General features: G+C 36.6%; 3 protein-coding genes and 1 long non-coding RNA gene across 4 annotated transcripts; 2 read left to right on the plus strand and 2 right to left on the minus strand.

Moving 5' to 3' along the window:
* Positions 1–1,490: 1,490 nt before the first annotated feature.
* LOC113328453 lies at positions 1,491–4,469 on the plus strand. The gene is made up of 3 exons (XR_003349425.1): positions 1,491–3,004; positions 3,624–3,705; positions 4,229–4,469. It is a non-coding gene; the product is annotated as an uncharacterized LOC113328453 (long non-coding RNA).
* A 6,962-nt stretch (positions 4,470–11,431) lies between these two features.
* LOC113328232 (omega-amidase, chloroplastic-like) lies at positions 11,432–14,351 on the plus strand. The gene is made up of 11 exons (XM_026575334.1): positions 11,432–11,610; positions 11,723–11,839; positions 12,007–12,228; positions 12,335–12,422; positions 12,556–12,630; positions 12,750–12,828; positions 12,931–12,946; positions 13,038–13,118; positions 13,208–13,290; positions 13,492–13,621; positions 13,999–14,351. The coding sequence occupies exons 1-10, from the start codon at positions 11,560–11,562 to the stop codon at positions 13,574–13,576; spliced, it is 897 nt and encodes a 298-aa protein (XP_026431119.1). The 5' UTR covers positions 11,432–11,559; the 3' UTR covers positions 13,577–13,621; positions 13,999–14,351.
* Positions 13,960–16,058, minus strand: LOC113328024 (serine/threonine-protein kinase STY46-like). The gene is made up of 5 exons (XM_026575121.1): positions 15,895–16,058; positions 15,641–15,788; positions 14,984–15,497; positions 14,518–14,660; positions 13,960–14,145 (listed from the first exon to the last, which is right to left on the minus strand). Exons 1-5 carry the CDS (start codon positions 16,056–16,058, stop codon positions 13,960–13,962), a joined length of 1,155 nt encoding a protein of 384 aa, XP_026430906.1.
* A 575-nt stretch (positions 16,059–16,633) lies between these two features.
* Positions 16,634–19,461, minus strand: LOC113327657 (vacuolar protein sorting-associated protein 2 homolog 1). Its single transcript, XM_026574811.1, has 5 exons — positions 19,213–19,461; positions 18,608–18,738; positions 17,980–18,084; positions 17,359–17,619; positions 16,634–16,920 (listed from the first exon to the last, which is right to left on the minus strand). The coding sequence occupies exons 1-5, from the start codon at positions 19,247–19,249 to the stop codon at positions 16,771–16,773; spliced, it is 684 nt and encodes a 227-aa protein (XP_026430596.1). The 5' UTR covers positions 19,250–19,461; the 3' UTR covers positions 16,634–16,770.
* Positions 19,462–20,919: the final 1,458 nt, after the last annotated feature.

A 20,919-nucleotide genomic window follows, 5' to 3' on the forward strand; every position in this document is an offset into this window, starting at 1 on the left:
TAGATTTCTTGGTAACTTTATACCTAAATTATCTTTAGTTCAATAATTGATCCAATAAATTATTTAAATTAAAGAAATACACGTGAAGAAATAATAATAGTATTTAGATACTTAGTACAAAAGATTTGAAAGAAAATAAATTAGAATATTATAAGATACTTTATATTAATAGAAAAATCTAAAGACTACCGAGATACATTTAAATTTTATGCAGACTCAAATTAAATCATATTAAATTATTAATGTTAACACCATTATTTATAAGTTATAGTATACAGATTCAATAGGAATAAATAAAGTCAACCATAATAATCTTTACGTGAATGTAAAATCATATTTAAAGATTAAGACCTATTATCAATAAACCAATAACGATAATAATAATAACAGTGCGAATAGTAACACAACTGATAATGACTTTTCAATAATTATGCTAATGGAAAATCTAAAAATAGATATATTTGGAAAACTTATACATTGTATAATAGTAAAATTAAAATGATAGATATTATAAATTTGGCTGAAATCGAATTTGGATTACATATATTTATAAAATAAACAAGTAAATTCAGATGACTAAATTGTTTAAAATGACGTGAACTATTTATATATTTTATGAAAGTAAATTTGTAAGACTTACACCAATTACAATAAAAGTTTGGAGACTAATTAATCTTTTAATACTCAGTTAATTGTAATAAGTTTGCACTTAGTTAATCTAGCACTGGGGAATAGTGAGGTTGGTAATCCTGATGTGTTCGGATGATACTTGTTACGTAGGTAAGCATTGTCAGGCGTCGCGAACCTAGACAGGGCAACTGCATTCTTGTATCACTAGGCATGGAAGGGAGACTTGCTTCTATTAGTGAACTGATAGATCCCAAATTTTACTTAGACACTTTCTTATAGAGTATCTTCTCTTGTAATTAGAACCGGTGACTTATTGAGATATAAACTAATCTATTGAACCTAGAGCCACAAATTTTAGTTGTAGAAACCATATAGGTTTGTGCTTTGTTTTATATTGTTTGCGCTTAGATAGGAAATAGGATTATTCGATAAGGTGGGAAGTTTTGAAGACTAGAAGGATGGTTCGATTTTCGAGGACGAAAATATATAAGGTGGGGAGATTGTAAAGACCCTGAAGCTCGTCAACGCTATTAGACTAGTCAAGAGACGTATTAGCGGTTAATTACTTGATTAGTGTAACACGAACGTTAACTAATAGAAATTATTTTAACAACGATCTAGATACGAAACTAGTACCACTAGATAGATTTCGAAAAGTTACGCGGAATACACTGCTCGAACGTGTGAATCGGATACCAGACGAAGAAGTAATCATCAGATGCGTACGAAGGGTGATATGGTTTTTGAAGCTCAACCGACCTGGCTGCCCGTATTAGTTTTCTGGGTGCCTTAATGAGATTTGATAGGACTTATCCCCAGCCGAATCGAGAAGATTAACTCATTATCTTTTCTATCTTCTTCTTTCTTCTTTTTCTTCTCCTCTTCTTTCTCTTCTCTGTTTCTCTTCCGTTGAGAGATTGAGAGTCAGGCGAAGGATTTGTTGAGCACAGTCTGTTGATAAAGATGTATCAAACGAGGATAGAGGTTGTTGTTGTCTGTTGCTGATTTAAAATCGAAGGAGAAAGTAGATCAGTGAGTTAGGGTTCCAGTTGATTGGTTTAGGTTTGATTTAAGATGACAATTGAAGATGGGTTTCGAGAGCTTAAGTAGAAAAGGAAGATTGTTATGTCAATTTGAAGATTAGGTTTCAGAGAAGAAGAGTACTTTGATAATTAGGGGTTTTGCATGTTGTTTTGGAGTTCGAATTAGTGTTCTAAGAGGAGAATTGAAGGATGGGTTTGCGTTAATTGAAAACTTGGATTGAGATTTTGATCTTAGGTGAAGTAGAAGCTCATGCAATCGAAATTGGAATTAGGGTTTCATACTGATTCTGGATTCAAATGGAAATAGAAGGTTTACTGGGTTGTTAAGAGATGAAGAACGAAAGGGTTGTGTTGAATTAACATTGGGGAGATGTTTTGGTAGTGAATCGATGAATTAAGGTTTGATTCTGTTTTAATGGAGGTCTTGAATTAGAATTTGATGAGAACTGTTAGTGATGATGGGAGTGTTTCGGTGTTGGATGAACTGAGCTGGTGGTTTGTTGATGTGCAAGATGAGTATTGAATCAAGCTGAACCAAGAAGAAGAGACAATTGGTTAAGAGAAGTTGTTTAGAGGTAATTATTCTTCCTAGTTAACTTAGTATTGTTTATGTACTTTCATTACTGAGTTATGAGTTTGTTAAATTGATCTAAGTTATGAGATAGATGTATGTGTATGGAACTGGAGGAGGAACTATTACACTGAACTGGTGATTGAGACAATGAAGAGATGGAGATGGTGGATATTAAATTGAGCTACAATTGTAGAGTGTTCAACTGGTGGTGCATAAATGGCTAAGATGAACATGGTGATGTTGATGTGAGAATTTATAAAATTACGGTTTGAATATCTGGTTGTGGCATGTTGGTGTGAAGTGGTGACCTTGCAGAACAATAAATGGTGATGATACAATCTGGTGGAGGGAAAGATGAGACCTGGAATGATGTGATGATTGTGTTAGTTCTAATATGTGGATTGCAGGTGGTTGCAGCTGATGATGGGCATTGGCTGTGAGTATGTATGTCAATGGAGGAGGATATAGGTGTTATGAGTTGATCTGAGTTAATGTTGTTGTGGCAGAGGAAGAATATGAATGAAATGTTGATGTTCGATGTAAATAGGTGGAACTGGAATGGTATGACAGTGCAGGAAAATGTGTTGATGCTGTGAGAGTTCATATGGGTTTGGTTACAGAGGTTTGTATTAGATTGTAGTGAAACTGAATGAAGAGAAGTTTAGTGTTGATTGTGTTGAATGAGAGTTAGATGAATGTGGTGAAGTTGAGCTAGTAGTTTGATAGAAAGAGTGAAAGCTTGGAACTGCAATTGCAGGTAATTTATAGTTGTAACTTGTATTTGTAATTGATTTTGAAGTTCATTTAGAAAGAATGAATAGATTGTTATTGAAATGAAATCTGTAATAGAAGTTTAGCCTAGGCTTGTGGCCTGTTAGTCATCCCAGTCAGTGTCTGACTTAGCTGACTCAGTTTCTGACTGAGTTGTATCGGTGTTGATTCACCGAGTTTATCTATCATGACCGAGTTGACTCCGTTGACCGATTTAGACCTTAGAATTTGACTGTTTGACCCTGTACATTGACTCGACCTTGGATGTTGACTGTTAATTAACTCTTGACCGTTAATTCGACCGTTAGTGACTGTTAGTCGACCTTGGTGGACTTGGGCTTAGGGCAGTTTTCTTAAGTAGCTGTTTTGGACCTCTTATGGTCCGAATTAGACTTTGACTTCTCTAAAAAGTTTAAGATATTTATAAGACTTATCTAGTGGATTAGAGAAACAACCTAATTGAATTATTAAACCTTTAATTATGCAAGAGATGGATAACGAAGATGTGTAGAACCTTAAATGGGCCTAGAACCATTAGATAAAACTGTATGATTCTTGTGTGAGCTACTATGGCTAGAATCTTAGAGTTCTTGTGTGATTAACAGTTAGTTATTAACAACGATCGATTCAAAGGATGAACCAGTGGATCGTGGATCTCAAGGTAGACGTGGCTTGTCATCAAAAGAGGTGGGAATTATATTCAACTTTTATGTGATTATTGTTGTTTTCTTTAACCAAAGTTTATGTTTAACAAATTCATGCATTATCTGATTGTGTATTTCTTGCATTGTTCAGTTTTAAATTACAAAAGTTATGTTATTTCTTTTAATCTTTCCATTGCTTGGAAACGAATCGTAATGTCTTGTTTGTCTTTATGAATTGTTTGGGAAATAATAATTTACATTTGATTGTTTGGAAATGAGAATTTCCATCTGTGGTATATAGGGTACCTCTCCTTCATTTACTGGTGCAGGACGAGTCAACATATTATTATCTAGGTGCGGGACGAGTCACCATATTATACATTGTTTAGAAGGAGTTAGTTCCATATACATGATTGTTTACCTCTGTGAAATTGCTTGTGTTATAGTGTTTAGGGAAAACATAAATTGTTTTCAAATCATTTCCAATGATTGCATGAAAGTTAAATGTTATTTTCCTACGGGGCACCCCTTTTAGGGATGATGTGCTCACCCATTCCCACTTACAGTTTCGAAGACAGATCGGAGTTGCGCAGCGAAAGCTTCAAGGAGTTGAATCCGCTTGTTAGATTACTTCTGCTATGTTTATTATGTTGTATATTCTATTTGTAAACCAAATGACTATTGTATATGTATCATTTGAGAGAAGTTCTGGTATATATATTTCTGAAAGGGGCTAGTTTTGGGTTTAAGTTTTGTAGCAGATTTCTTAATTGAATGTTTAAGGAAATGATTTAGATTCTTAGTGCCTCTTTATTTAGTTAATCTCTTGGATTAGTCAGCTGCTAGCTTAGGGGGCGCTACACGTCAAACCATTGCAAAGCTTTTCCTGTTAAGCTTGCCGGGAAATATTTACATAACACCGCGTCGTTTTCTTCCCACTGTAATAGAGACCGACTGTACGCTCTTATATGCTGAATCGCACATGTGCTTCCACCAAAGATGTTAGTAAATACACGTAAGGTGCATTTAGCTGGTACTGCTGCGAGTTGTATCTGTCTTGCAAATGGCTTTTTCCCCGCTTCTTCTATTGCTTCATCCAATTGTCTCCTACCTTCATCTCTCTGCATTGTCATCATTTCTCTCATCTCTGCTAATTCTCTGAGGATTTCTTCGCTCATGATTTGGTATGCATCTTGCTGCATTGGTCTTTTCAACCTTGCCTGTTTTACTCTGTTGTCATGCCTATTTTAACGCACAACTTCTTGTATCTCTCTCTCTCTTCAGCATCTTCTCTTCCGCGTCTGCGTCTTTCTCTTTCGTCCCTTTCATACATCCTTGCGGCATTATGTCTTTCAGCTTCCTCTTCGCGGTCATATGGATTTCTCAACATTTCTCTACCTTGCAGTATAATTCTTCCTTGTTCTTCATCCTCTTCACCATCTTGATCATGATGTATGCGGTGACGTTCGCCTGCTTGTTCACGTCTATTGCCTCTTTGACCTTCTTGCATGCGATAATGTTCGCACTGTTGTTCGTACCGGTCATCAGTTGGTTGTTGTTTTATGCGTTGTTCATCGCATTGATCCTGTAAGTTGTCATTTATCTGAAAGTTTTCAGCAATGTTGTCTAAAGGTCGCTCCCTCCTGGTATCCCTTCGACTAGATTGGCTACGTCGTGCCGAGTTCCTGCTTGTACTTGACCTTGAGCTTGCACGTGTGGTGCTTCTTGATCTCTGCTCTTGTAATCTCATAGTCTCTTCTCTTAACTCATTATTCGGACACGTCAAGTTCACACGTTCTTCATCTTCTCTCCTTCTTTATGCAACCAACCTTTGTCGAAGTTCCTCGATTATCATGTTCTCTTAATTCCCTTCTATTAATCCTAGAGCTCCAGTTCTTTGGTCTTCTTCTTCTGTTGAATCTGTATTTGCGGTATGAACACTTACTCTATCATAATCGATAATGTTATTTTGCACTGGTTTTCTTTGGATCTGAGTTTGGACTTGATTTCCTCTATTGTTTCTTTGTCCCATCCTTGATGATTCAGCAACTTCGCTTCTTCTTGTACCTGCGATTCTTCTCCTCCTCCTAGTTTCTATCGCTTGTTCTACTGTAGTTGCTTGTCTCACCATCTTGTTTGTCTATAAAAATTGTTTCGCCTGTCAAAGATAAAAATTACTCTTTAAAGAACTGAACACTTGACCAATGAAGATTGTTTTTCTGAGATTGAAACTTTTGGTGGAACTTTTTAGATCTAAACTTCTAAAACTTTCAAAGATTCTTAATGAAACGCTGATAAACTATGAGGAATCCAAAACTTGTTTTTAAAGAAATTCACCAACATGATATATCATTCCGGGCTGATTTCTAGCGCCAAAATGTAGTTGTGAGAAATCTCACAACCACGCCCTTAGTAAAAAAGTATAGAACAATCTAAGTAATCTACACAAGAATCATAAGAACATCCATTAAGATCTTCAAATTGGATACAAAGTAATGAGGAAACCCTAACTTGCTCTCCAAATAATCTTTCTCTCTCCTAAATATCTTGTCTAAACTCTCAATAAGATCTCTCTCAATACAAGGTCGCTCGGCTCCTTATATAGGAGTTTACATCGTGGAGGACAGCTAATAAAGCCCCTAATTTCGGATCTGACGTGTGTCAATGTCGCGTGGACTTTATCATTGACGCACGACTTCTTTACTATCGCACAACTCTTCACACTTTACTCGTGATTAAGCTGACTTCATCTGATACGTCATTCTGGATAAGCTTTACGCGGTTGTCTTCGCGCTGTCTTGATGATCATTATTTCACATGCTTACTTGGTGTGCAGTATTTTGTATCGACACCACTAATCCAGTTCGTCACAAATCTCGTCAGATGTACATTAATTCTTTTCAAACTCAAAGTGATCAGAATCTAATCTATAACTTCATTATGGTTGTTGAACAGCGAAAAAAACCCACTGCAAAATCTGTCGCCAATCTTATTGTTCAAGACCATGTAATACGTACTTAATGTATTGAACTTCATGGTTTTTGAAATAACTTCGTTGTGCTTAATTTCTTTAGTTCGGTAATCAGGTTTAGTCCGCCCTAGCCATACAAATACTAAGGGTTCGGCTCTGGTTTCCTCTGACATCTCAAGTTTTTCGACCAGTAGTTTCAATAATTAAATTAAATTCTCAAAATGATTACAAGACTTAAAGTGTAGTTAGGTCAAGATGAAACTCCAAGATGATATGACTAGTTCCGGCTTTGAGATCTATCTATAACCATACGAGTAATCTTATATACAAGCATTTCCGCATAGAAACGCATAGTTCATAAAAATCACTATCTCCTAACAACTTCATTAAGTTTAAACGAACAAAAACCCTTCTCATTTACAAGGCATGAAGAGGGACACACTAATTCCTGGTGGAGGAGGTTGATGTCTGGAAAAACTAAAGCAGCTGAGGCAGACTTGGTTCCTTTGCAAGTTAATAAGTCAGTTGGCAGAAGTCTTTGGTATGATATTTTAAAGGCTAACTCTGATTTCTATAACGCAGTGTCTTTACAGGTGAAGAATGGAAAATCTATACAATTTTGGCATGATTGGTGGCTAGAAAGAAGAGCTCTTAAAGATAAATATCCAAGGCTGTAGAGAATTAGCAAGCAGAAATTTTCTTCTTTGTCAGATATGAAGGTGGGTGCATGGAGTTTTGTTTTCACTAGAGATTTAGATCCAGCAAAATGTATAGATTTCTTGGAGATTAAACATGATATCAGAGGTGTTTCTTTGCTACCTGAGGAGGAAGATACTATCATCGGAGATGGCACAGCTAAAGCTCTTTTCAAGGTGTTAACAGATTTGATGCCAGATTGGGATTGCAGGCATATTGTGTCAAGTAAGTACGCACCACCAAAGGTTTTGTTCTTATTCTGGGCAGCACTTCACAGATCAGTTCCGACTAGAAGCATGTTGCAAGAGAGAGGCGTTGATGTGCAGTCCACTAATTGTTCGTTCTGTGGCTCAAACATGGAGACACTGGAACATTTGTTTATTCATTGCAGTTGGACAAAAGCTCTTTGGGATGAGTTTATTTCTAATGCCAATTCAGTTCAAAGACATAATGTTGAGCTGGATGAATCTAGAAGAAAGCGTATAGTTTGGCATTTGATTCCTTTTGAAATTTATTGGGAGGGATAAAGCGAAACAGGAGAGTTCATGGTGGTAGGGCTAAGCTGAAAGATGAACTTATCTATGCTATCAAACTGGACATACATTTATGGAGCTCAAATTCAGAGATTTTCAAAAATTTCTCTATGAATCAAATCATTCATCACTGGGAGGATGTTGTTAGTATGTAGCTGACTTTAGATTCTGTGCTTTTGAAGGACTTTTGGCCATTGTATATTCCCCTGTAAATAACTTTTTTCTCTTTCAAAAAAAAATAAATAAAATAAAATAAAAAGTCTAATTGATACACTCAAGTTTACTTGCGATCTTTCGTGCTTTCCATTTTCTCCCCAGGGGGTATTTCAATTAGACACAACAAATTATTATTCTATGTAATGAAGTTAAAAAGTCATAGTTAAATTCAAAATCAAGTTAAAAAATAATAATTTTTTGTGCAACTTTTTTTTTTTACTTATGACTGTTAAAACAAATTTCGGGATTCCACTCTTGGTGTACATGTATCTTAATATCCTGGCTAAATTGGGGCCTATGCCACTTAATCGGGGCCTATGGATTTCTTCGTCCACCCAATTGAAAATGATAAGGCATGTCTAAAGATTGTAAAATTACTAGATTAACCTTAAAAAAACTTTAATTATTCTAACACAAATACAAATACAAATTACAAAATCAGAACTTAATTAACAAATACAAAAATTATTAATCAAAACTCAACTTCCATCAAAATTAAAACTAAATCCTAACAATCACAAACAACATTATAATCTAATTTCCTTTTGGTTTACAAAAAAAAAAAAACACCAAAAACAGACAATTCAAGTGATTGAGTTAAATCCCTTTAACCCCTTCCTTCTAAGAGATATTATACAATGATCTACCTCTAAAACTTTGAAATTCGCTCATCAAGGTATCTGAAAATCACCCAGAATCGGTTTATATATAAAATGTAGTAATCCGATTTTGAAGCTAATCGGATTTTACTGTGAACCTATATACCCCGATTCTGAGTTGATGTGATGAACACCAACTATAATCGGATTACGTTAATACACAAATCAACCGATTCTTGATTCATGTTCGGATCATTTTTGACCATATGTAATCCGATTGTTTTGTTAAAAATCACTGTATCCAATAATCGGATTACATTATACTCGATATAAAACGATTCTGAAAAATCTGCAACAAACTACTTCAAGAATCGGACTTTATAAATAAACTTAAAGTCCGATTCTGAAACAAATTTCATGAGTCCAAGTTTCCCAAAAAAACAAAACCACTTTCATCCATTCAGCTTGGTTCAAGTTTGCAAAATACTATATAAGAAAGCGACAAAATATAAGCATCTGATAGATCAAGTGTAAGGAAAATACTCATTCCAACAAATGGAGACCCTCGAATTGATCCGGCTCGATCAATTCCTCCCATCACCTCATGTTGGCATCGTATTTTTTAAGCCACTCCTTGGTGAGCTCCGAGACCTCATTTAACTTATCATCATGATTGTGACAAGAGATTCCGGATCATCATGATTGTGACAACCATTCATCACTTTAGAGAAATTGTATACCTTACTACCATCGGGTCTCTTGGGTCTATCAACTATAATCTTAAACGGGCAACCATATTTCTTTGATTTAGTAATGTATTCCCTTGTCGTCTTCTTCACGTACAGTCTTTCCTTTGCCCAGTGACTTTCTTGCTTTCCACCTCTCTCACAAACAATTTCTAAACGATCTTGACTTGAATGACGGCCTAAAACTAAGGCGCATTTGATCTTTATTCCCTTGTTTATAAACCATTGCTTTGCATCGTTTCTATCTATCCATTCCAAATCGGTGGAATAGTGGGCAGAGGTATCAACACCTACGGGTTTGGGTTGATCTTCGTCGAACGCTGCAACAATCTACAACAAATATCAACAAGTTGATTATTCAAAATCGGTTTATATGTTACAGTCGATTAAACCGATTTTCCACAATCAGTTTATATATGCAACTATAAAGACCGATTAAAGATTTGTCTAAAAAATTTCCACAATCGGTTCACGTCTCGTGTCATATAATCGGATTTGTTATTCACATTTCTCCTGGAACTTTAGGAATCAGATTACATATACACGAAAATAAACCGATTGTCCACTTACGTGATTATTCAAGTTAAGGAATCGAAATATGCACATCACCAACATAAACCGATTTTGGTCACGTACCCAACTCCCCAAAAATTTACTACAATCGGTTTATATGGTGATGAACAAAAACCGATTATGATACCCAATTTGGGGATTTTACACATAATCGGTTTATGTGGTGTTATCGAATAAACCGATTCTGGAAAACTATTTTGAAATTTTTTCGTTTTTGGGCGATCGAGACGTGCAAATGCAATTTGTAGATCGTTACAACTCATACATGTTTATTGGAAGCATTGTCACCTTCTTCTTCTCGACGAATTTGTTCTTGTGCTTGAATAATATCCTCAAGCATTCTTTGGTGGACATCCTCTTCTTCTTTCAACAAAATATCCAATTCGGTAGGATCGAAATCATGATAATCTGATGCACCCACTTCTTCATCACTACTAGAGTCTTCATCATCACTATAAAGTTTCATTTTGCTAACAAAAATCACAAACCCAAACTATTTCTTTTTCCCTCTTCTTCTTCTTTCCCTCCAAAGTCCAAACCTTAAAAGAGGAAATGAATCTCTACTCTAATCCTAACACTATAATCAAACTCAAACACTAATTAATTTAACTAATACTAACTTAATTAATCGTTACTAATTTAATAAGGATATATTAGGTATTAACAAAAATAGTGGTTAAGGGGTTTCTAGAAATTACTTGTTAGTTACCCTATTTTATCATGTAGCTATAGGCCCCGATTAAGCGGCATAGGCCCCAATTTAGCTAGGCTTAATATTTAGAGGATTAACGATTGTGTAAAGTTTATATAAATTATTATTTATTTATAAAGAAAAAAAAAGCCATGAGGGGACGAAGAGACATACATTTGATGCCTGAGATGCAAGGATAACTAAATCAAAAGAAAAAAATAGAAAACATACAACTTATTAATTGTTTACTTGTAGATTCCAAGGATTCATTTCCGAATCCTTGAAATCACGCTTCCTATGAGAATTAGTTTTCCAGCAAATCCTCTATATGGAATCCGACCCCTTATCCTAAGATTTGCTGGGAAACTTAACATGGGATTTATGGACTCATTTTTTTAAACCCTAAATCCAATATACATGCAATTTTAAGATTTGAGGGTAATGACAAACGGTACAAAGGCTTTAAAACAAAAAAATTCTATAAATCCTAAATTTTTTAATTGAGCTACCAAACACGCCGAGAATTTATATGAATTCCAGAATTTAAAATCTTATGGGATTATAAATTCCCGGAAACCATGAATTCTACAAATTCTTTTCCATTATCTCACAAAAGCCATGGGACTATTAAAGCCACATTCCCACAGTCGATCTAAATTTGTTGGTTTCATTGGATTCACTAGTGTGGTAGAACTCATAGGTCCAACAGGCATCGGTGGACCCTCTTGGACCTACCAAACTGTTATATGTGGGACCCAATTAGCGTGAAGTTGGAACTTAGGACCGACGTTGTCGCTTGAGCAGTATAATTTGACTTTCACATAAAATAGAGAAGTACACAGTCGATAGGAAAGGAGCTCAGAAGAATCATCATGGCTTCTTCTTCTTCAGCATCTAAGTCTGACCAGCCTCAAATAGCTAAGGTGATGATCAGTTAAAACACCTGTTAATTTCAAATTCAAATTTTCAGTTTTAATTTGTTGCAGTTTTATCACAAATTTATAGTAGTAATTTTGTCTTGTTTTATCTTAATAGTTCAAGATTGCTCTATGTCAAATCAGTGTTTCATTGGATAAGAACACCAATATCGATCGTGCTCGTACAATGATCAAAGATGCAGCAAAAATAGGTGCAAAGCTTATTGTTTTGCCTGTAAGTGTTTATAGTTTGATTCACACATATTATAATGGATTTCATAGTGGTGTTGGTTTAACTGCTTCAGTTTGCATATCAAGTGTTTGTGTTGGGTACTAAGTGGCATTGTGATGCTAAAATGGCTGTTTCTTTTCCTTTTCTTTTGCAATGTTTTGGTTATGTAGGAAATGTGGAATTGCTCCTATGCAAATGAGAATTTCCCTATATATGCTGAAGATTTTGACAATAGAGAGTTGTCGCCATCATTCATGATGTTGTCGGAAGTTGCATGTAGTGAAGGAGTTACGGTAGTTGGTGGGTCGATAACAGAACGATGTGGTGATCAGTTGTATAATACTTGTTGTGTATTTGGAAGCACCGGAGATTTGATTGCTAAACATAGGAAGGTTTGTATGTGCTCAATTTGGTTGAACCTGTTCATTATTTTGCGGATTCTGGATTTTTGAGTGTGTTTGCTGTTATTGACTCAGAGACTAATGATGATATGTGCAGATTCATCTCTTTGATCTGACAGGAGATGTTTGCTTCAAAGAATCTGAAACCTTTGCAGCCGGAAATCGACCTACCATTGTTGATACAGGTACACTCATTGGACTTGGGACTTTAAGATTAGGATGTAGCTTCAATAAAATAACTATATACAAAAATGCAGTACTTATATCCAGCTCAAGTTAACTATTATGCTACTACTCAGAGCCCGAATTTTGTTGCAGATGTTGGTCGTATTGGAATAGGAATCTGCCATGATCTACGCTTCCCCGAACTTGCAATGTTGTACAGAGAAAGAGGTTTCGTTGATTTCCTTTACCCGTTAATTGGGTACTTTATGTTCATTGAATCGGTGTAGGGTTCGTATATAACATTTAGTTCTTTTCGAAATTAACTGGATTTACTGCTTGGGTTCCAGGTGCTGATCTAATATGCTATCCCGGGGCGTTCAACATGAGTACCGGTAACTTGTTTTGGGAGCTTGTACAAAGAGCAAGGCAAGAATTCTTCGCTATAATGTTTCTTGGAGTTTTTCTTGGAGTTTTTTGCTGGTCATATGCATCTACTGACTTGATTGATTGTCTTAACTATTCCCGCAGGGCTGTTGACAATCAGGTACTTTTATGAGATTTTGTGTTTTTCTATAGGAATCACTTTGGGTAGTTCGAAATCATCAATGAATGAAGTTTCTATAATTTTGTTGCAGTTGTTTGTGGCCACTTGCTCTCCAGCTCGAGACTCTAGTGGTAGCTACATGATTTGGGGACATTCTACTCTTGTTGGACCAGTAAGATTGAACTTTTGCAAAGCAATTTTCATTCTTAAGATACTCTAGGTCACCTTCAAAGTGAAATTAATACTCTTTGTGCATTGCAGTTTGGTGAGGTGATTGCAACTTCAGAACACGAGGAAACAACTATCATCGCTGAAATAGATTATTCTGTGTGTCAACTTCGAAGGTATTATTCTCCCTTTCCTTTCTCCAATCAACGTAACTTAAGGCATTCTTACAAACATGGTTATATTTTGACGAATAAACCACAAGTTAAGGTTTTGCAAGTAAGCTATGGCGCTGCAGGAGATGATTTTTTTTTTTTTTTATGTAATTACATTTCTTACTGCTTCTTTCGTGTAATCTGATGTCTATGTTGGATGTGCAGAGAAAATCTTCCACTTGAGAAACAAAAGCGGGGAGACATCTACCAGTTTGTAGACTGCACCAAAGAACTGAACTCCCAGCAATGAGAACTCGATCATAGACCGTTCATATCTTTCATCCACCATTCTCAGGTTTGGATATGCTTCCGTTGTTTACTTTGTTTGTATCGTTTTCAGTAGTACACTTATAGATAATGCCTAGCTCAATATCACTGAACTACTGAATCAACATTATAATTCTTCTTCACGGGAAGGAAAATACGATTTTCCTAGCACAGGGATTAGTATTTACTTTTTTTTTTCCTTTAGCGCCTATTTGTGAATTGGTGCTCCATTAATGGTTGCTAAAACATTTTTTTCTACTGTGCGATTCTGATGAATAACATACTTTTCATTCATTAAACTTTATATACAAAATACAAACTAAAATATGCGAAACAAGTTAAATTAACAACTGATAATCTCTGTATCTAAGCACCTGTGATTAACATTCCTTGGATCTTTCTCAGGCTACATGTAATGGAAGAGAATGACGGTCTAATCTTGGTGTCTTCCGCCCATGAACGGGAAATGAGATCAATGAGCTCTTCTAGTTGGCCATCATCAGCTGCAGGTAGCTTTGGCCTAAGCCTACAGTTTCCAACTTCTACTGCTATCTGTTCAGATTAAAACGCAATCAATAAAAACCGCATTAGTTAACTTAGAATACTAGGATTTACTTGATAGATCATGGCATCTTTATTTATGTTTTGTTTGCTTCAGCATATATCCCAAAACACTTCGTCAAATGACATATGTAGAACAGTTTCTTGTGCCATTTCTGAATTTTGAAAGAAGCTGTCGAGATTTGCTTTAAAGCCAATAAAATGAAACAAGATAAAAAAAAAAAAGTGTAGTTTTTATGCTACGGTTTAATAAATGTCAAATCAACAATCTGTAGATGGAAAAGATTTGTTGCTAATATGAATGTTTTACAATACGTTACAAGCCTGTTCATATGGAGGACAGACAGAATAGTTTTTTTATACCTTGGAAGGGCCAAAATCAGTTTCTATGTAGGGATGCTCGCCTGTGATAAGTTCATTAAGGATAACACCATAACTGTACACATCACACTTCTCGTCATAAGACTCAAGCCTTATTACTTCTGGTGCCATGTAAACATATGTCCCTGCCAGCAAGAAAATATAGTCAGATACTGAATTGACTTAGGTACCAGTTATCCAAACCTGATTCTAGCACTCGCAATCGACCAACTAGAAGGCCTCCTACCACGGCGTGCACACCTAGGGTCAGATTCCAACTTAGACTTAGGATTTAGGTAGAATTTGTTTTTGGATTACTCAGCATCTGAAGATTTAAGAATAATCCAAAGTCTGCTGACTCAACTTGTACTTAGGTTCCAGATTCCAACTTAGACATAGGATTCAGGTGTCTGACTAAGACTAGTTTGAGAACGTATCTAAAGAAGGGGAAGTATTATCAGGGCCATACCTGTTTCCCCGCTCAGCGCCTGGTCACCCTCCTCCAAGAATCTAGCATGCCCAAAATCTGCAACTCGTACGTGCATTTCATGATCGAGGAAGATGTTACTTGGCTTCAGATCTCTATGAACTAACTTAGGATTCTGACCATGAAGGTATTCCATAGCTTCAGAAATCTCCAGAGCCTTTGCTACTCGATCTTGAAGCGAAGGAAGAGGAACCAATCTCTCTCTCCGCCTTTCATCCTCAGGTCCATGCAACCATTGCTTCAATGTCATGCTCACAAATTCTGTTACCATCCATCCAAACTCTGGTGGGTCTAAACAAGCCCCCATGATACGTAGCACGTAAGGGTGGTCTTGACGTGATAATGTATCGATTTCTTGGACAAAGAATGCTACACGGTTGTCGTTTGAGTAGAAAAATTCTGGATGTATGCATTTTACTGCGACAACGTTTGCTTTCCATAATCCCCTGTATATTACAGCTGTACTACCTTGGCCTACTTGTTCTTTAAACTCAATCTGCTCATTTGATCATATTATTACCATTATCCGTTAATGCAGGGATGGTATTTTAAGCTAACTTACACAAATCCATTAGAGTTTGCAGGGACAAAATAGAGACAGTTTATATGGGTAAGGATATTGTATTGCATAGTACAGACCTCATGTGGCTCAATGTACCAGCCATTGAGCTTAGCTTGATCAGCAATAGCAGCTAAACCTGAACTGCGACGCAGTGAAGATGGTATTCTGGGAGTGATTGGCGAAGATAGGCAAGAGTCTAGTATTGAGCTCAGCATTGTTATTTCTCTGTTCAGTGTGTGACACAAAACTACTTGTCAAAAAGAGGAAAAAAAATCAAGAATGAAGGAAATGTATAGCTCATCTGGAATTCATCGGTCATGTTAGTGAGTACCTTAGGTAGTCTTTCACCCTCTGCACTGGAGTTCTCGTGGTGGATTTGACCCTTGTTGTCCCTTGAATTTCCCTCTCTTGGTCATAATTGAATTCTGACCGGGTAACCCGCTTATCAACATTAGAAGTTGAATGGCCTGAAGGCTGTGAGAAGTAGGTTCCCATATGTATTTTAGCTGCTTAGTTAAGGCAATGGAGCTTTCTTTGAGAGAGAAGTTGGAGAAAGGGGGAAAAATCAGAGCAGAAGAAATGGACATTCTTATACTCTGATGGTTTTGTTGCTTAGCCAAATGCACAGAATTCGTGTCGATAGTTTCGATGTTTCATAATCAGGACCAAGGTAAAGCCATTCAGATACAGTTAACGGTATCCGAAACCAAAGACGGTTTTGTTTTATTGAAATCACTGAAATTTTTGTTTCTTTCTTCATAATAAACATATCTAGGCTGTTGTTTAGGTGGTTTAAGCCGCCTTGAGGTGGTTCCAGGCGGTCTTGAGGTGCCTTCTTGTGTCTTGACACCAGGAAAGATTCCAATCTATTGCTGGATGGATCATGGGTGAACATTTCTATGTGTAGCAGTTAACTGCCCTTGGAATCTTCCATGGAGAAATTTACCTAGAACATGGTAACAGTAATCTTTTTGTCGCCAGTAATGGACGGAGTATGCAACCTCTTTCAATCACTGTGTTACTGTTACATGTAGGAAATATTTCTCGAATTACAAAGGAACACAAATTGGTTGGATTCGATTCTTTCAAATACTAGATTTATTAACCGAAAATAATCTCAAATTACACAATATATCATATCATATATTTCTTTCGAAGTCAGGTGTTTGATTGCGCATAAACATACTTACACGAGAGAAAATTAAAATTACATTCTCCTTAGGTTGTCCAACCTTGCTTGAAGATCGTTATCTATACCACCATCGTCATTACCTCCTGCTGCTGCAGGTTGTTCAGCTTGAGCTACTTTGTTAGTTGCGGCTGGTGCAGCTACTGCTGTTGCAGGCGCATTCATGAGCTGTAGAACAAAAAGAAGAAAAAAATATATGTAAGTTTCCTTTTTCAAACAGCAATTTTGTAAGACAGGAGAATAGCAGCAGAGGTGCTATCGTAACCCCCATAACCTATGTACCCGGTAAGTAAACCTGGGGCCAGGTCTTCCAGTTCTAATCCCCTTTAAAGTACTCCGTACTCCACTTAATGAACCATGAGGGGCTGGGAGGCGCACATTTTACGAGGTTTTTTTAACATTATCTTTTGCTACCTTTGATATTTCTTTGTACAAGGAATGATTTACGAGTACGAAAATAGAACTACCCATGAACCGACAAAAACTAGAATTACATTAGCCAGATTCCGGTTCGAGGTACTTCGATAACCAAACAAGACTGCCCAACTAAATCCTGTCTCCAATATTTAACCACAGGGAAAAAAAAAGTAGGTGAAAAAGGGATACCTCTGAATTGATGTCAATTCCAATCTCATCGAGGACCTGGTTCACAAGGTCCTCAGTTTCCTGCTCTTCCTCATCTCCCTCCAAAGCATCATCAATAGCATCAGCCATTACCTCACTTGTCATTTCCATCTTCTCATTTTGCCTCTCAAACTCCATCATTATCTTCTGCAATGATGGCAAATTCATCTGCCTATTCATCTGTCCCATTGCCTTGGTTACACCTTTCATGGCCTCTCCCATTGCTTGGGTTGATTTCAATGTCTGAAAAAATAGTTGACACGAGTCTTAGCATTCAGTACAGGAAAATAAAGTCACAAGGTAAAAACACACTGGTTATATACACACTGATGACCTAAACAACAAGTCAGTAAGTTTGATGCTAAGAACCAATTCAAAGTCCCAAACATTCTTTCCGCTTTATATCACATAGCTTGTCAGGTTACTTCACTAGCTAGCCCAGACTGAAAAACAGTGTACAAGACCATGGACTAATAGAAGGGACAGTCTGCAGACATGGTGCAAGGCTAATCCAGGCTTTAATTTTCAAAACTTCACCGTGCACAGACGAATATTCTCAAATCCTGAACAATAATTGACGGGATAAATAGGTGAGAACATTACCTGAATTCTGAGAGATACCCCTTGAAGCTGTGATTTGAGTTTATAGAACTTTTCGACTTGATGTCTTGTTCTGATTAGATCTTTCGCCATAACTTTCACAGCTCCCTGACACAGTAAATAACAACATTGAGAAAAAGAAAAAGATATAAAACTCCTTAGTATTCCAATTTGACCATATCTATGGTACAAGGTTAATAAATAGGATGATAGAAAAAACAAGTACACTTAGTAGGCGCAGAATTAAACACCATAGAGCGCCCTTTATCTAACTAGTCCAATGAAGTATGAGAACTTCATCATTGGTAACAAAAAGTACCCATTCGATAAACAATTGCATAACTTATACCCACCTAGTTGATACAAAATATAAACATCTACTAAAGAGACGTATGCCTAAAGAACCTCATTCAGAGGATTACAAGTCTACACTACAGTACAACATCCTTACATTTACCACAAAAACAGTCCAACATGCTAGGCATCAGAGTCATTACCCAGGATATCAAAGCTAAACAGGTAATATGAAAGCTTCCAGAATATTTTTCGCCAAATCATTATATGTTATACCCCAAAATTATGATTTTGAACCACAATCCTTAAAGTGGACTGAAAATAAACAAATACGTACCATCTGCCCTTGCTTAGCGCTTTTCTTAATCTCCACAATAAGTTTCTTCTCTTGCGCCTGTAACCCTTGTCTCTCCCTCTCAATTTCTCTAATAGATTTATCCAACATCCTCTTATTCTCCCGCAGAAGCTCTAAATTAAACACCAAATAACAAACAAAATCAAAATTTCAGTCCTCATTACAGAACCCCACACAATCAAATCAAATCAAACTAAATTCAAAACCCAAACTTCAAATCATAACATAACATCCATTAGACAGAAATTTCACAAAATATCAGCATTCTATAAAAAAACCCTAGAGTTTCAAAAAAAAAATCCCCAAATTTCTTCGAAACCAGTACAATTAACAGAACCCCACACAATCAAATCAAAGTTTATTCAAAACCCTAACTCCAAAATCAAACTTTATCATCTCTTAGTCGATTAATCCCCAAAATATCAACATTCCGTATCAAACCCCCAAATTTCACCTTTTTCCCCAATTTAATTCAAAAAATCAGTATAAACAGCAGGATCAAACAATCAAATTCAACAACCTAACTTAAAAACCATAACTGTAGCATCTCCTAATAAATTAAATCTCAAATAGTGATCTATACATACCTGCAGGAGTCTTTCTTTTCCCAAAAAGGAAACTCATATTGAAAGATTGCCCGAAAAAGTTTGTTTAACTATCAGTTGTTGATGATTTCGAATCGAGATTGACTAATTGATGAGAGATTTGAGACGACTTCTGATTTTGATCTTCTTCTCTGTGGATTTTTTAAGAGTTTGATTTTCGTGCAGAGTGTTAAAAGACTTTTCCCATTCGGGTATTTTAGGAGGATATAAAGTTGGGAATAACCGGGAAGGAGGAGATCTCTTTTTTGATAATGTATGTCAGAAGTTGTGTATTTTCTACCGACTCTTTATGAGGCACGGAACGGCCCGGACGATAGGGGCAGGTAAGGTAGGGTTTCTACATGATTCGGGTCTAACACCACGGAACATACTTAGCCAGCTGGACAAGCCTGCTGGCCGGACGCAGACTAGTATCCCCAAAATAAGTATAATATCTAGGGGTGAGCATAAAAACCGGAACCGCGGATTTGACCCGTATCCGTCCGTAAAATTGCGGATTTCACCCAAACCGCAAAACGTATGGGCCGGACACGGATGGAATTCTCAAATCCGCACGTTTTAGCGGTTTGGGTGCGGTTGAATATTGAAAATCGCGGATTACCCGCACCGTAGGTTAGTAAAGTAAAACCTTATAACATAAGACAGGCCCAGACCCCAATTCAATAACATTGGCTTCCACTAGGCTTAAATGGGCTTCCACTAGGCTTCTAATTCAATTCAATAGTAAAGTAAAATCTTAAATGAGCTTCCACTAGGCTTTACGCAACGGTAGTAACGACTACCAACTAAAAACACGACGTCAAAGACAGGCCCAGATCTCTTTTTTTTTTATCCCTAATCCGCGGTTAATCCGTAACCGGACCGCACAATCCGCGGATGATTGGGCCGGTCACGGTTTGATTTTTCAAATCCGCAGCTTTGACGGTTAGGTTGCGGGTGACCCCTAATCCGCAACCGTCCGTCCGTTGCACACCCCTAATAATATCAGTCGTATGGTATTCTACTATTATGATATATGAGGAACGGCCCAGTTGGCCTGGAAGGAGATTGTTTTTTTCTTTTTCCAGTGATAGTGCACATCACAAGTTATGATATATGAGGAACAGCCCAGTTGGCCTGGACTTAGGGGCGGGTAAGGGAAGACTTAAGTATTATTTGGGGTAAACTCAACTGAACAGACTTAGCCAACTTGACTGGCCTTTTGGGCAGATCCAGACTGTTATCGCCAACTTATATTGATATTATATATATATTTCTTTAGGTAAATGTAAATTGGCCAGATCCAGACTGTTATTTATCTATATATAACCAAATTAGAGATGAACAAAAAGCAAGTAAAGAAATAACAGAAGGCTCTGAACTTCAATCTTCAATCTTCTCATAACGATGTAATTTAGTTCAGGCTTCTAATATTAGATGTTTCCTGTGCTAGATAGATATTTTCATGTAGAGGATGTTCTAAGTTTAAATAAGATGTTTCTCGACTATAAAACTCAAGCATTATTTCATTGGATAATACCATGGTTTTTAAATCGGACGATTTGTGATTCGAATCGTATTATTCGCCCGAGTCTTCTAAGAATTGTAATAGATTTTGTTTTTTGATGTGATTGTTGACCTTAAAAAATATTGACCAGACAAATTTTATGCCCAAAGAGTTTCGAACCCCTGCTATTTAGCCTATTCATT

Source organism: Papaver somniferum, unplaced genomic scaffold (assembly GCF_003573695.1).
Source record: "Papaver somniferum cultivar HN1 unplaced genomic scaffold, ASM357369v1 unplaced-scaffold_107, whole genome shotgun sequence".
In the NCBI taxonomy this organism is placed as follows: Eukaryota; Viridiplantae; Streptophyta; class Magnoliopsida; order Ranunculales; family Papaveraceae; genus Papaver; species Papaver somniferum.

What these genes read in the sequence shown, in the direction of transcription:
- LOC113328232 (XM_026575334.1), top strand. Translation starts at nt 11,560, where the DNA reads ATGGCTTCTTCTTCTTCAGCATCTAAGTCTGACCAGCCTCAAATAGCT. An exon ending in ACCTACCATTGTTGATACAG is followed by an intron (nt 12,423 to 12,555) that starts GTACACTCATTG and finishes ATTTTGTTGCAG; the next exon opens with ATGTTGGTCGTATTGGAATA. An exon ending in AATGTTGTACAGAGAAAGAG is followed by an intron (nt 12,631 to 12,749) that starts GTTTCGTTGATT and finishes CTTGGGTTCCAG; the next exon opens with GTGCTGATCTAATATGCTAT.
- LOC113327657 (XM_026574811.1), bottom strand. Translation starts at nt 19,249, where the DNA reads ATGAGTTTCCTTTTTGGGAAAAGAAAGACTCCTGCAG. An exon ending in GGGTATCTCTCAGAATTCAG is followed by an intron (nt 17,620 to 17,979) that starts GTAATGTTCTCA and finishes CTATTTTTTCAG; the next exon opens with ACATTGAAATCAACCCAAGC. An exon ending in GAATTGACATCAATTCAGAG is followed by an intron (nt 16,921 to 17,358) that starts GTATCCCTTTTT and finishes TTTGTTCTACAG; the next exon opens with CTCATGAATGCGCCTGCAAC.
- LOC113328024 (XM_026575121.1), bottom strand. Translation starts at nt 16,058, where the DNA reads ATGGGAACCTACTTCTCACAGCCTTCAGGCCATTCAACTTCTAATGTT. An exon ending in GGCGCTGAGCGGGGAAACAG is followed by an intron (nt 14,661 to 14,983) that starts GTATGGCCCTGA and finishes TCTTGCTGGCAG; the next exon opens with GGACATATGTTTACATGGCA. An exon ending in CTGATTTTGGCCCTTCCAAG is followed by an intron (nt 14,146 to 14,517) that starts GTATAAAAAAAC and finishes TAATCTGAACAG; the next exon opens with ATAGCAGTAGAAGTTGGAAA.